Source organism: Erpetoichthys calabaricus, chromosome 11 (assembly GCF_900747795.2).
Source record: "Erpetoichthys calabaricus chromosome 11, fErpCal1.3, whole genome shotgun sequence".
NCBI lineage: Eukaryota > Metazoa > Chordata > Cladistia > Polypteriformes > Polypteridae > Erpetoichthys > Erpetoichthys calabaricus.
The window spans coordinates 148,109,022-148,124,397 of record NC_041404.2 but is presented as its reverse complement, the minus strand read 5'-3'; the positions used below and the strand labels follow the sequence as shown (position 1 = coordinate 148,124,397).

The following is a 15,376-nucleotide window of genomic DNA, read 5'->3' as shown; positions in this document are numbered from 1 at the left end:
TTCTTTCTTTATACTTGTACAATATATAATCCTTAAGCTTAATGTCAGCAGCCATCCCCCAGTTTATGAAAAAGATACAAAAGTCTTTGTATGGAACTGTGCACTTCACAGTTCCAGCGGCGTGGTGTTTGGCTGTTGTGCGCATGCGCACATAGGAAGCAGCACGCAAGGGAGAGAGAGCACTGTCGCTCCTACAGTGCCGACCCCTGCTTTCAATGGAGAAAAATTTCCTCAGTTGTCATCCAGAGATCAAGGAGAAAATTACTGGTCTTTTTGCGCAAATTAAAACAAGAAGAATGGATTTCATTTTCAAATGAATAGATCAAGCTTGAACTGTAACAATTTAGGATATAGTAAGTAAGAAACGTTTGATTTTGTTCTTTTAGGATTTTATCAAGTTTCTGAATAAATTTTCTTTTTATACATGTTTGTTTCCTTTTACACAATTTTAAAACAAAGGCTAAAAATTTTCTGGAGCAGAACCCCCACTAATTTTAGCTACGAGCCACCACTGAAGGAGCCATTAAAAAAGGGAAAATAGCTGTTTACGATTAAAATATGCAATTAAGAGTGGGAAATGTTAACAAGCAAGACCCCCAAAATGAAGCACTAAAATGTCACTTGAGCCAAAGGTGCTTTGTCAGCAATGATTGACTTCCCATTAAAAAAATGAGATGAGATAAAAACATGCAGCCACTGTGGCCCTCCAGGACCGACGTTGCGCACCCTGGACATACACCTATTACAATAAATAGTTAATCGGAACAAATAAGAAAGTTCTAATGTATGAGGGGAATTCTGGAGAGAGGGTAACGCTGCTGCCTCTCATCCAAGATGCCAGGGTTCACATCCCGGGTGCTCATTCCATGGAGTTGGCATGTTCTCCAGATGTCTCTTTGGGTTTTCTCCCACAATCCAAAGACATGCAGGCGAGGCAAATTGGCATTTGTAGAAAGAGCTCACCCTGGTGCCCGATGTTTGCCAGGATAGCCCTGCTCAGGATAAACGCATTTGAAAATGGATGGATGGAATTCCAAAGCTGAGGAGCAGTAGAACTAAAAGCCCTGCCTATCATGGAAGACAGGCAGATGTGACATAAAGAAGGCCATGAAGAAGAGCACATTCCTAGTAGGTTTTGACTGTTGTTATCAACACCACCTTTAATAAAAGGTAAAGAATCACTTCAGGTTAGTGGAAATAGCCTAAACATTGATAGAAATCTATGTTTTGTAACCTAATACTTGTATGCAAAATTTGGTTGACCTAAGTGAAAGCGTACTCAAGTTATCGTGTTTACACACACACACACAGACATCATTCCAAAAATGGTATTTTAGGACTCTGGGAGGTCTAAAACATCGAGATTGATCAAAATCTCGACATTGAACCTTTGGATGATTACGATACTTTGCTTACACTTTGTATACGAGAAAAATGTGTGAATTGGTCATGAGTGTGACATCCTCACCAAATGTTTAACAAATCTGGTGGAGATGATCAAGTGATGTGGGCCTGTCATCCAGAAAGGCATAAGAGGGCTAAAGCCGCTCTGTACGTAACGTCACTGCCTGATGGTCAAGGTTGCACTGTCAGATCAGTTACGTTAGTGTAGCACAAAGCACATGGTGGTTCTATGATTTAATAATAAGTCAAGTGTAAGTCACTTTCACTTGGGCAAACCCAGCATTCTCTTAATCATCCTTCAGTTATAAATCCACCAAATCCAGTTCACAGCGGCAGGGAGTGTAGATTATCCAGGCAGCATTAGCCACAAGGCACAAAGAAGAACCCTGGGTGGCTCGTCAGTCCATTGCAGGGCTCTCTAATGTTTGCACCTACACTAATTCATAGTTACTATTTAGCCTGGTCTGTGTTTGTGGCAAGAAAACTGGACAGCAGAGACAAACCTCAATGTACTGTACTCAGATATAAATTAAAATAAACAATATACACGCAGTATAAGTCCCTGTAAGCTATCTATATATGTATACTTGCCTTTCAGCACACCACATGTCCCGATGCACAGGTACGTTCTGTGTATATAATCTTGTTTTTACACAGCTCCAACACAAAGCTCTTAAAGATTGCCTCATCCACACATGAGCTCACCATCACAGAATCCACTGGGAATCCTTCACTATACCGGAGGGTGCTTGAGGATATTATGAGACCATCTATAAGAAGATTAAAGCTCAGCAGAAAAATGGACCTTGTAACTTGACCATTACCCAAATCACACCAGTAAATCTACCAAGGAATAGCCAAAAAGATTGAAATGGGGGGGTTCTGGGATGGCTGAGTCAAAGCCCTGATTGGAATCCCATCAAGATTCCACTGGGGGGGATTTGAAATGGGCTGCACATGTAAGATCCAACCCCCCCCCAAACATCACACAGCTAAAAGATTTCTGCATGGAAAGGTCAAAGAAACAATGTTCAACCAGTCGACATCAGTGAGTGCTGGGATAGTTCACGGGAAATGCCTATAGTACTTGAAGTGGCAATGCCAGCTATCGGAGTCAATGGTGGACTTAACTTTTCCCACAGATGGATATGGTGTATCTGTTCATTTGTCACTGAATAAATTATCATTGTTTTTGTTTCAGTTACATCACCTGTAACTACAGATATTGTTTAAATCAGTGCTTCCCTGTCTTTTTCTGCTGGTACAGGACATAGAAATGTTTGAATTATGTTCACATCCCCTACAAAATTAATCTCACATTTGAAGATGAAGAAGTCAAATTTCTCATTTTTGAACCACAAATAGTACTACAGGATTTGTAAAAACAGTGTTGATATTTGTGACGCACCATCTGGTGGAATGACAAATGCAATGGATTGTATTACTACAAATGGTTGTGATGCGCCATCTGTTGGAATGACAGAAACCTAGTGACCGAATGGACACACAGACAGACAAGCAGACACGTGTCATTTTATTAAGGTGGATACGTCCTTATTTCAATATGCCTCATTTTGTTTTCACCGGAAAACCATTTCTGCAACCTTATTGGGAACATAAACAGATCATGTTGATTCTGTTTTAGAAACATACTTTAGAGTTAACCTTTGTATTTCTAATTATTTAGTTGCAGTATATTTTTTCATTTGTTTAAATTTTTGATTATTTTTTCAGTTATATTCCTTTTTTCTTATCATTTGTTTTTGAATACACAACATCTATACATTTTTATTTTAATTTCCTAAGTATTCGTTTTCTTTTTTGTGCTTTTGAACATAAACAGGTGACAGTTCTACTCATAGACCGGTTATACAGTCACGGTACCGGGATTCAAGCCACCGCTGACGACTATTGCTGCCGTGCCACTGACATTATTATTTAAAATTATTTTTACATAATATTAAAGCCTGACAGCGTTTCTTGTATTGTGTAGTTTTACTAATATACAGTCTTAATACAATAGTTAATAAATCGTTACTTATCAATATAGAATCGTGCTTCGGTTCTTTATATCCACGCACATTTCTTGATTTGATTTGATTCTGATTTTTTTTTTTTTCCCTTGAGGTGTTTTCCCGAAGAACTCAACGGAATCCTGCAGTCTTACCAGGGGCGAAGCTTTTGTTCGAAAGGATCGGCCCACTTCGATGGCAGTAGCCAATCACAACCCGACGTCCAAGCCCAAACTGGAATTATTAGTAGAGGGCGGGATTTCGCGTTGCTAGGAGGCGGTGTTGCCGCCGAAAGATGGCGGCTTCCGAGAGGCGGGGTGTGTTGCTATTTACCTCATAAACGGACGAATTTCCAGGGGTTTCATCGTGCTCGCTGAAGACCGTCAAGTATTTCAAGCCATATTGCATAAAAGAAGGAGTACCTGTGCCATTGTCGCGAGGCCGTTCAATCGGAGGACGAGAGCACACGTGCTTTGACATCTGCGGGTAAGAGAATCCTTTGGACGTTAGCGATCAGTAGCAGCTGCTTATACACTGATGCTGCTTCCGACCGGGTTAGCGCAACGGACGGCCTTTGTGCGTTGCCGTAGTGGAGCCCCCGCGCAGGCCGCCCGTGTTCGGTCTCTTTCACGTGTGTGATATCGCTGTCCGTTGCCTTCTGTCATGATTAAGTATTTACCAAAGTTCGAATCAGGTCAATCTGCTTCTGGATCGCCGGGGCCGAAGGGTATCCCGTCGGCTTTGAGCAACCAAACCTGGACGGGGTACTTGAGCATCCCAGGGCATATTCGGACACACACTCAGATTCATAAAGAGCAGAGCGAAAGGATGCACGTCTTTGGGAGGTGAGAAGAGAGCAGGTGTCTTACAAATGGGGGATGTGGGGGTGCAAATTCTTTACAAAGCGCGATCGGATCAGAATTTTAGTTGTGAGGCTTCGGCGCTAACTCTTTCTGACTGTCTTATTCAAAAATTCACATTCATTCCAGACAAGCGCAGTATCGGTGTTATAACGGGAAAATGAAAGGGACGAAACAAGAAAATGCTGCTCACCCGTTTTCAAAACCCTATTATACATGTATAGATGAAAGGGGTGGAGCCTATCTGGACCGTAGTGGGAACGCAGGGCACACTTACGCGTATCGGGCAAATTTAGAAACGTCGGATAGGCAGCAGGCATGCAGTCGGGAGGGTTATTTCCACCCTGTAAAGGAAAGAATGTCAAAGAACACACCGTTTCGCCAGTACAGCCTTCATCAGGTGTGCCACGAAAAAGCAAAGAGTAGGTGACAAATATAGGCGAGGAAGGAGGGAACAAAGCCGGGACAGATGAAAGGAGAAAAGGTTAGAAGAGGTCACAAAAAGCTGCCATTCGAGAAGATGGAGGGCTTTATTGTCATACCGTTCATAAACAAAGTATTGCAGCATACAGTGACACAAAATAATGTTCTCCAGGACTGCAGTGCAACATATACATAAACAGAGGATAAATGCAAGACATGTAAGCAACTGTACTACACTGTAAATAGATACATAAATAATAAGTAATAGGCAAGTGAATAGAAAGCAATAATAACTGACAATTTAGTCCTTAAGACCTGGAGAAATCTGTGATAATGAGTTGAGTTGAGCTTCTTCTGATTTTCTTTGAAGCCCTGGGAAAGAACACAGACAGAGCAATCTGTGTGGCTACATTGGTTTTGTGAGGTCTTTGATCTCATTGGCTCAAACGTGGACCCCCCCAGAATGGTCTGCAAGCCACCTCCCTGTTTCACCTGCGTAGATGGCAGGACACGTCCTACAAGATTTGCAGTAAACATGATTTTTAGCCTGTTTTTTAATGCCGAATTTACCAGCGATACTGGATACAAGGGATCTGACTGTTGGTGACATTCTTTGAGTAGTGGCAGGAGCCACAGTGTCACTTGAAGAGTGCCTGGAGGTGGTAATGTGTCTCTCCTATCTGTCTATTGAGCTGTGGACGAAAAGCTTGCATGGGTTAGGTGGTCGCCAAAGAAAGATCAAGGGGTGGGTTAAGATGAAAAGCTCCTGTGGAAGGATCAGTCTGCAAGATTGGGAAATATGTTGTTTGATGAACTGCGGGGAGAGAAGGAGTCTTAGGGTGGAATGGGAGGACCAGTGGGATATGGGGTTCATTATTGGGGTTCTCTTCAAGTGGATGTTACAAGGTTAGCTAGTTTAGTCTTGACAGAATGCTTTTAAAAATGATTGTCTCCTAATATATATAAATAATTGCTGTTCACTCTCGACCTTTGAACTCATCGTGGTTTTCCGACCACCACACTCTCCTTTAGGTGTGCCCTGCAATATTGCGATGCCCTGTTTAGATAGATAGATACTTTATTAATCCCAAGGGGAAATTCACATACTCCAGCAGCAGCATACTGATAAAGACAATATTAAATTAAAGAGTAATAAAAATGCAGGTGTACAGACAGACAATAACTTTGTATAATGTTAACGTTAACCCCCCCAGGTGGAATTGAAGAGTCGCATAGTGTGGGTGAGGAACGATCTCCTCAGTCTGTCAGTGGAGCAGGACGGTGACAGCAGTCTGTCGCTGAAACTGCTCCTCTGTCTGGAGATGATACTGTTCAGTGGATGCAGTGGATTCTCCATGATTGACAGAAGTCTGCTCAGCGCCCGTCGCTCTGCCACGGATGTCAAACTGTCCCACTCCGTGCCTACAATAGAGCCTGCCTTCCTCACCAGTTTGTCCAGGCGTGAGGCGTCCTTCTTCTTAATGCTGCCTCCCCAGCACACCACCACATAGAAGAGGGCGCTCACCACAACTGTCTGATAGAACATCTGCAGCATCTTATTGCAGATGTTGAAGGACGCCAGCCTTCTAAAGAAGTATAGTCGGCTCTGTCCTTTCTTACACAGAGCATCAGTATTGGCAGTCCAGTCCAGTTTATCATCCAGCTGCACTCCCAGGTATTTATAGGTCTGCACCCTCTGCACACAGTCACCTCTGATGATCACAGGGTCCGTGAGGGGCCTGGGCCTCCTAAAATCCACCACCAGCTCCTTGGTTTTGCTGGTGTTCAGGTGTAGGTGGTTTGAGTCGCACCATTTAACAAAGTCCTTGATTAAGTTCCTATACTCCTCCTCCTGCCCTCTCCTGATGCAGCCCACGATAGCAGTGTTGTCAGCGAACCTTTGCATGTGGCAGGACTCCAAGTTGTATTGGAAGTCCGATGTATATAGGCTGAACAGGACCGGAGAAAGTACAGTCCCCTGTGGCGCTCCTGTGCTGCTGACCACCATGTCAGACCTGCAGTTCCCGAGACACACATACTGAGGTCTGTCTGTAAGATAGTCCACGATCCATGCCACCAGGTATGAATCTACTCCCATCTCTGTCAGCTTGTCAGTGTTTAATGGTAGTTGCAGCCTTTGTTCCCATTGCTTCCAGGGTCCTGATCTCGATTAAGCCGTTTTGATCATGGATGGCTGGATGGTAACAAGAACATGAATACGTGGATTGGTTATTGTGGTGAGAAGACCTTGCATGTTTTTAGCAGTTGAAAAGTTAGCAGCAATCTTTAAAATGGGGTAACTCTGGCAAATCATCTGGTTGGGGAACCCCTTAATTCTTGTTCCATTCTTCCTGTTATGTGATGAGGGGTACAACGGTAGACTAGTTGCATTCAGCCAACATATGGGTATATAGTGCCTTTCATATTGAGCCCCACGTGACAGCACACCTAACATTCCGGCATGAAGGGAACATTTAACAATAAAATGGAGTCACTGAGACAATACGCCACAAGGGCCAGGAGACTGGAACTACCTGATTGGGATGTGTTTCAGCTGCCATGACAAGCACTTTGCTTCACCTCTCAATGAAGCCTGCAGCATGTTGTGTCATTGATGATTCTGTCCCTGGCTTAAACCCGCATTCATCGTGCAGTTTCGGACATGTCTTTGGCAACCCCGTTCTGCATCGTATAGTACGTTTCAGTTGGATTGCTATTGGTTCTGGATTTTTTTTTGGTTTTGCTTTCCTCATGGTGGCTGGATGCAGGTAGATAATCTCCTCAGGCGTGCATCCATTTTTGTTCATTCCCATGCTGTACTCCCTGATCTGACATACCAACATTTCTTTTTTTTTTTCATTTTGTTTATACAGTTCCCTGTTATGAAGATGGAAGATTATGAAGAATTCTGCATGAAGCACTTGGCTCATCTCCAAGGAGAAGGAAGGCCACAATCCCCTGATGCCTGCCAGCAGGCACGACTGTCCCTCATCCAGTTCCATGGAATGGCAGTCCTAGCACCCGTGGTAAGTGTGTGCTCAACGTCATGGGGGAGAGGTGGGGTGGAGGGGATCCCTTATGACCAGCATGAGCTTGTGTGACCACGTAGATGTGAGACGTCAAGGGGGGTGTTTTGTCTCAGCTACCTGGAAGGTAAATGGAAATGAGGATGAACACGAGAAAGTGTGAGGAGCCGTTTTCAGGCGAATAAGGAAACACCCGTCTTCTAACAGAAACTTTCTGAGCGTGACATGATGCCCACTTTGTTCCTCTTATCTCTCCCAAGAGTCACTGCCTTTGCAATGATATTCTGTACAGCCATCTTGAAATACCTTCTTATGTCTTTGTGAAGTAAAAAAAAGTCCAAAATGAGTAGAAAGGTGTAGCAGTAGGGGGCGCTAGAGCTCCCTTGAACCACCTGGTAAATCTATAATTATTATTTATTTTATAATAATACTGTGCGTAAAGCACCCTCCACTCCACACTACACATACAAGTACACTAATCAATAATCAATAATCAATCCTCCTCTCCCAGACACTTCGCCACCCTACCTCCCAGCTCAGCTCAGCGTCTGGGCTTTCCCACAGTCCTTTTATATTCCCTGACCCGGAAGTGTTTCCAATCCTACAGTCCATGATTCCTTATCACTTCCAGGTCAGATAAAAAGTCCTTTTCTTCAACCCGGAAGCACGTTGTTCCTTCTGGTCATGTGATCATGACGTACTTCCGGGTTATAGGGCATGTACAAGTCCTTGAGCCTCCCTGCAGCATCCTCTGGTGGGCCCCACGGTGTCCAGCAGGGTTGGGAATAAAAACTCCATTGTCCATAATTCCCTGCTGGTCTTTGGGGCACTTCCATGCTACAGGGAGGGTTCCATCTGGTGGCCTGGGGGTATTGGCTGGGATGAACAGCCGGCCATCTCCCATAAAGGTTCATACCTTCTAATAGGAGTGCCAAGGGGGCAGGGGCACCCCGTGTTAACTTTTGTATGTTTGTAGGGTCAGTACAAAGGAATTTCAGCCACCTGAAAATATCAAGTGAAGCCTTTGTGTGGTAAGGTTACAAGATGAGTAGAACAACAGAAACGTGCCGAGGGTGTCATGGTGGCCTCATTACATTTTCGAGGTGTCCCTAAGGTCCATACGATTGCAATTAAAAGTTGGCACCCACATTTTAAAACATCCGTTCATGTATCTGAGATGTCAAAGACCCAGAAAAGGTGTAAGGGCACCTGGTAACAAAGGGGTACCGAGGGTACCATAGCACTGACAAAGCTTGACAAGGCGCTACACTGAACTTCTGAGCTGTCCTCAGGGATAATATTATCACTGCGAGATTGAGCTGCCATACCTCAAAACTTCATCCCAAAGCTGATGTGCAAAGTACCTGAATCAGTGAAGGGGCATCATTGGTCATTATTGACATGGTGGAATTCAGCACTGCCACCTCAAAAACATCACCTAAAAGACCCCAAAAGAGGCCAATGGCATCTGGTAACAGAGGAGTGAACGTTCTAAGGCAGGGGTCCTCGATTACAGTCCTTGGGGGGCCGCAGTGGCTGCAGGTTTTTCTAATTAGAAAGTAGTCCATGCTGATAACACTGGTCTACAAAAACATGTTTTTTGTTTGCAACTGGGTACTTCAGAGCAGCTCTTTATTAAGTTTCTTAAAACTGATTTCTTATATGAAATCGGAATTAAGCTAGCACGTCAGATTTTTGAGATACAACATTTATTTCTGTAACACATTTTCATACAAATAATGGAGCTCAAAGTGCTTTACGTCACGGGTGTCGAACTCTGGGCCTGGAGGGCCGCAGTGGCTGCAGGTTTTCATTCTAACCCGTTTCCTAATCAGTGACCAGTTTTCACTGCTAATTAACTCCTTTTCCCTTCATTTTAATAGCCTGGTCTTTAAGGATTTGGTCCTCTAAATTGATTCTTTCTTTTCATTAAATGGTAGTTAAACAGAAAAGAGATGTGAAACGAGGAGCCAACAGATGATCAGCTAAACTGGGGTTTCAAACTCCAACCAATTTCACTTCAACCAGTTTCTTAATGAGAAGCCAATTCTTGCTGTTAATTAAACCTGTTACTTAATTCCATGGCTTGCTGCTGCTCTCATTCTGCTACAGCAGACATTCCCCAAATTGTTGATTTTCTTTTTCTGATTATTGACCAGAGAGATCAACCTTACTGAGACCGTCACCTTCCTTTATGTTCAGATAATGTGGTTAGCTGGTCACCTGTTTGCTCATTTTGTATCTCATTATTGTTTGGCTGCTGGTTAAGGAAATAGAAAGAACTAAGGGGTCTGAGCCGAGTTAATTGAATCTTAGGAAAAAAAAGTTAATTAGCAGCAAAAACAGGTCACAAATTAAGAAGGTGGTTAGAGTGAAAACCTGCAGCCACTGTGGCCCTCCAGGACTGGAGTTTGACACCCCTGCTTTACATGATTAAGAAAGAGGGGAAAAAAAAGACAAAATAAGAATTAAAATAAGAGAACAGTAATTAACATAGAATAAAAGGAAGGTCCGATGGCCAGGGAGGACAGAAAAAAACAAAAAAACTCCAGACAGCTGGAGAAAAATTAAAATCTGCAGGGGTCCTGAGGCCATGAGACCATCCAGCCCCCTCTAGGCATTCTACCTCACATAAATGACCTCAATCAGTCCTCATGGTATTCAGGGTTCTCATGGAAGAACTTGATGATGATGGTCACGTGGACTTCTGGCTTTTAATCCATCAATGGAGGGACATCACAGTGCTTTGATCAGGTGGTGGTGGCACAGATCACCATCACAGAAAACTGAACAAAAGAACAGCAGAGAGAGTAGGGGTTAGTATGGATTTTGGAGACACCATGAATGATAATGATAATAAAATGCATATACAGAATATCAGGATTAAACTAAAATGAAGCTATGAGAAGCCATGTTACAGTAATGTGTTTTCAAGCAGTGTGTTTTAAAGTGCTCCACCATATCAGCCTGGCAAATTCCTATCAGTCAGTTATTCCAGATTTGAGGTGCATAACAGCAGAAGGCCACCTCAACACTTCTTTTAAGTTTAGCTCTCAGAATTATGAGCAGAGGGGAGGCAAGGTGGCGCAGTGGGTAGCACTGCTGCCTCGCAGTTGGGAGATCTGGGGACCTGGGTTCGCTTCCTGGGTCCTCCCTGCGTGGAGTTTGCATGTTCTCCCCGTGTCTGCGTGGGTTTCCTCCGGGCGCTCCGGTTTCCTCCCACAGTCCAAAGACATGCAGGTTGGGTGGATTGGCGATTCTAAATTGGCCCTACTGTGTGCTTGGTGTGTTTGTGTGTGTCCTGCGGTAGGTTGGCGCCCTGCCAGGATTGGTTCCTGCCTTGTGCCCTGTGTTGGCTGGGATTGGCTCCAACAGACCCCCGTGACCCTGTGTTCGGATTCAGCGGGTTGGAAAATGGATGGATGGATGGATTATGAGCAGGCAGTCATTTGAAGATCTAAGGTTACGATTTGGAATATAAGATGTCAGACATTCCGAAATATAAGATGGAGTGAGATTATTTAAGGCTTTATAAACCATAAGCAGTATTTTAAAGTCAATTCTGAATGACACAGGTAACCAGTGTAGTGAAATCAAAACTGGGGTGATGTGCTCGGATTTTCTTTTCCTAGATAAGATTCTAGCAGCTCCATTCTGCACTCGTTGCAATCGATTGATGTCATTTTTTGGGTGGTCCTGAGGGGAGTGCGTTACAGTAATCTAGTCGACTGAAAACAAAAGTGTCAACTCATTTCTCAGCATCTTTCAATGATATAAGAGGTCTAACTTTTGCTATATTTCTTAAGTGATCTGATTGACCTGAATTTTAAATCACATATTAGAGTCAACAGTTACCCCTAAATTCTTTATCTCCTTCTTGACTTTTAATCCTAATGCATCAAGTTTATTTCTAATAACCTCATTATATCCATTAGATAGATAGATAGATACATTGTGAATTTCCCTTTGGGATTAATAAAGTATTTAATCATTATTGCCAGTCACTAAAATTTACACATCACATCAGATACACATCATTGCCCCGCAGTAAGGAGACCTGGGTTCACTTCCCGGGTCCTCCCTGCGTGGAGTTTGCATGTTCTCCCCGTGTCTGCTCCGGTTTCCTCCCACAGTCCAAAGATCCTAAATTGTGCTTGGTGTGTGTGTGCCCTGTGGTGGGCTGGCACCCCGCCCGGGGTTTGTTCCTGCCTCCAGCAGATCCCCGTGACCCTGTGTTAGGATATAGCGGGTTGGACAATGACTGACTGACTGACATCATTGCCCTTTTGACATTTTTGAATATCAATATAATATATCAACACAATATCTGGAGTTTGGACTCTGTCCCACCAAAATTGTTTGAATGCGTTTATTCTTAAAACAAACCAGAAGACGATACCAGAGACACGTTAAAGCATATTTATGTCAATTTACCTCAATATAAAAGCGAGGTCATTGTGCTCAAAACAGTCTGAGGCAATTTCTGTTATGCTTCTACTGCACATCCGTCTCTCTTTGCATGAACCAACAGTAGTCACCTATCACGCTCGGGGTACATTTTCCCTGATATCGGTTTTCCATCACCGTTATATCTTGATGAAATCTTTCCCCGTGCTCATCTCTGACATCGCTTAGATTTGGTGGAAAAAAGTCAAGATGAGAATGTAAAAAATGTGTCTTCAGTGACATTCTGACTTCCGTAAGCTTATATACTTTCAGCATATTCTCCTCAAGCTCAGCATAATTCTCTTCTCTGTGACTGTCAAGAAAATTCTGGACAACCCGCATGAACGAGGGTGCTGATTCAGTGGGCTTCAGTTTCCTTTTCAACTCCTCGTCAAGCATCAGTTCACGCATTTCAGGGCCAACAAAAACACCTTCCTTAATTTTGGCTTCACTTTTCTCGAGACCAAACTTATTTCATAAATGCTGAAACACATCGCCTTTACTGTTCAGTCACGCTAGTTGTCCAAGACCTGCAACATTACTGTATAACTAAAAAATGGGACGTGCTGCTGGACGAAAACGGTTTTCAGATTTGGAGTCAGCAAGTGAAATTTGTTAAAGTAGAGATGAAAGAATCCCAGTAGCAAAATGCTGGTTGACCAGTGTAATAAAACTTGGTATTGAACTGTTTGACGTGTTAATGCTTGCAGTTATCTGAGAGCAGTTTGAATTGCGGGCAGCACGGTGGCGTAGTGTTAGCGCTGCTGCCTCGCAGTAAGGAGACCTCAGTTGGCTTGCCTGGGTCCTCTCTGCGTGGAGTTTGCATGTTCTCCCCGTGTTAGTGTGGGTTTCCTCCCACAGTTCAAAGACATGCAGGTTTGGTGCATTGGCGATCCTAAATTGTCCCTGGTGTGTGCTTGGTGTGTGTGACGTGCGGTGGGCTGGCTGGTTTGTTCCTGCCTTGCTCCCTGTGCTGGCTGGGATTGGCTCCAGCAGACCCCCGTGACCCTGTAGTTAGGATATAGCGGGTTGGACGATGACTGACTGACATGACAATCTGAATTGCACTGTAGAGTTTCCTTCTGGGGCGGCACGGTGGCGCAGTGGGTAGTGCTGCTGCCTCGCAGTTGGGAGACCTGGGGACCTGGGTTCACTTCCCGGATCCTCCCTGCATGGAGTTTGCATGTTCTCCCCATGTCTGCGTGGGTTTCCTCCAGTTGCTCCGGTTTCCTCCCACAGACCAAAGACATGCAGGTTAGGTAGATTGGCGATTCTAAATTGGCCCTAGTGTGTGCTTGGTGTGTGGGTGTGTTTGTGTGTGTCCTGCGGTGGGTTGGCACCCTGCCCGGGATTGGTTCCTTCTTGTGCCCTTTGTTGGCTGGGATTGGCTTCCAGCAGACCCCCGTGAACCTGTTCGGATTCAGCGGATTGGATGATGGATGGATGGAGTTTCCTTCTGTGAGGACATTCTTCATGTGCTTTGTGGACCAGAACAGATTTAAACTTAACGGTCCTTCCCATTCCCCTCTCATTCATTTCTGAACATTTTTTTTATCACAGGTACTTCATGGTAAGCACGTTAGCTGGAGAGCTGCTGGTTTATTGGTTATCTGCATCTCTTTATTAACCAATGTCTGATTAAGAAAACAGGAAGCAATTAAAATTTAGATGCAGCTTCTGAAATCTTAAATAGGCAGTTTAAGGGTTCTGAATGGTAACATGCAAGAGAACTAAAATTAAGCCCAAAAAATGTATGGCTTTAGTAGTAAATAAAAGGGTTCTAATTAAGAAAGTGGTTAAAGTAAAACCCTGCAGCCACTGCGGACCTCCAGAACTGTAATGGAGGACCTCTGATCTGTAAAGTAACTAAACTTTGTCTTTGATGAATGAAAGCGCTAACAAGGCCTAGAGTTAAATACCAAGTTTCATTATCAGCAAGAGCTGAGTTCTAGTTAGGACACTGGCTGGAATAAAAAAACCTGTAGCCACTGCGGCCCTCCAGGACTGTGATTGAGGACCCCTGCTCTAAGGTGTCTGTGGGTCTTCGTTATTGACACATTTGGATTCGCCACTCCGAAAACATCTGTCCACCCCTTTGTGTGGTCAAGATTCCAAAATGAGAGTAAGGGGACACATCTGATTTGAGAGTTGTAGAGGGAAATCCTTTGGATGAATGAATGAAAGCTGCCCTCCATGGGTCTTCCTTAACCAGCCACACCAACCCTTATATTAATTTGGTAACACTGCAGTTTAGGTTCTTCAAAACTGCATCCGTTACTCATTTGCTCTGATGTAACAAGACCTTAACAATGGCCTTCATGACACTTCTGAAACCTCGGTATGTTGGTTATTCATCTCTGTGCTGTGTGGCATATTGGCATGCTGGTAAAATGACTTGTTAATATGAACGATTCACAGGTCTTATACTAAATATGTAATATCAAAAGAAAATGTGTCTCGGTTAAACCACCTCAGGCCACTCCAAAGTCAAATTTTGTTAGTAGACCACATTGCAGAGATGAAGAAACACTTTACTGATGCTTTGGAAGTCTTACAAGCACCCAAAGAAGTGTTTGTTAAGGTATTGTATGGCGTACAGCGGGGGGCCCTTGCCTGGCCGGGACGCCCCTACACTGGAAGGAACAAGGGAGGGAGCGTATCCAGAGCATTACCTCCCTTGGAGCTCTAGGTGGTAGCCCCCCGTGGGTTGCAGTGGTGCCTCAGACTCCCACAGGGCTCCATGGGAGCTGGAGTTTGATGCCACCCTGTTGAGATCTGTGGGTGCTGCCAGGGGCTGCTGCAGCTGCTGCTGAGCCCTTATGGGCAGTTCTTCCACCACACTCAGAAGTGGAACAACGAGCACCTGGAGCAGTTCTGGGGTGCCTTATAAAAGGAGCCAAAAAGTCACTACTCCGGGAGCCAGAGTTGGGAGGAGGTAGACGAAGCTTGTCTGAAGGAGTGGAGGAGGACAAAGAGAAGAAGAAATTTATGTAGTGCTGTGCTTGGGGACTGTGCTAGACTTGTGGGAAACTGGGAAAGGCGTTTACCACGAGGAAAAAGAAAAATAGAAAAAACTTGTGTGCCTTAAACTTGTGTCTCATGCCTGTCTGTGTCGGATTGGGGCTTCGGTGCACCTCCTGGTGGTCCACACTTATTACATTACAAGAAACCAGTAACGGCGCACTGCACGAATCCACTTGAGCAT

General features: G+C 44.1%; 1 protein-coding gene across 1 annotated transcript in view; it reads left to right on the top strand.

The window, feature by feature from the left end:
* The first annotated feature begins 3,684 nt into the window (after window positions 1-3,684).
* LOC114661141 (centriolar coiled-coil protein of 110 kDa-like) overlaps window positions 3,685-15,376 on the top strand; it is a 72,433-nt gene continuing 60,741 nt past the window's right edge. The window contains exons 1-2 of the mRNA XM_028814303.2: window positions 3,685-3,902; window positions 7,573-7,725. Of these exons, the coding sequence (XP_028670136.1) occupies window positions 7,582-7,725 (144 nt within the window). The 5' untranslated portion in view covers window positions 3,685-3,902; window positions 7,573-7,581. The remainder of the gene's footprint in view (window positions 3,903-7,572; window positions 7,726-15,376) is intronic.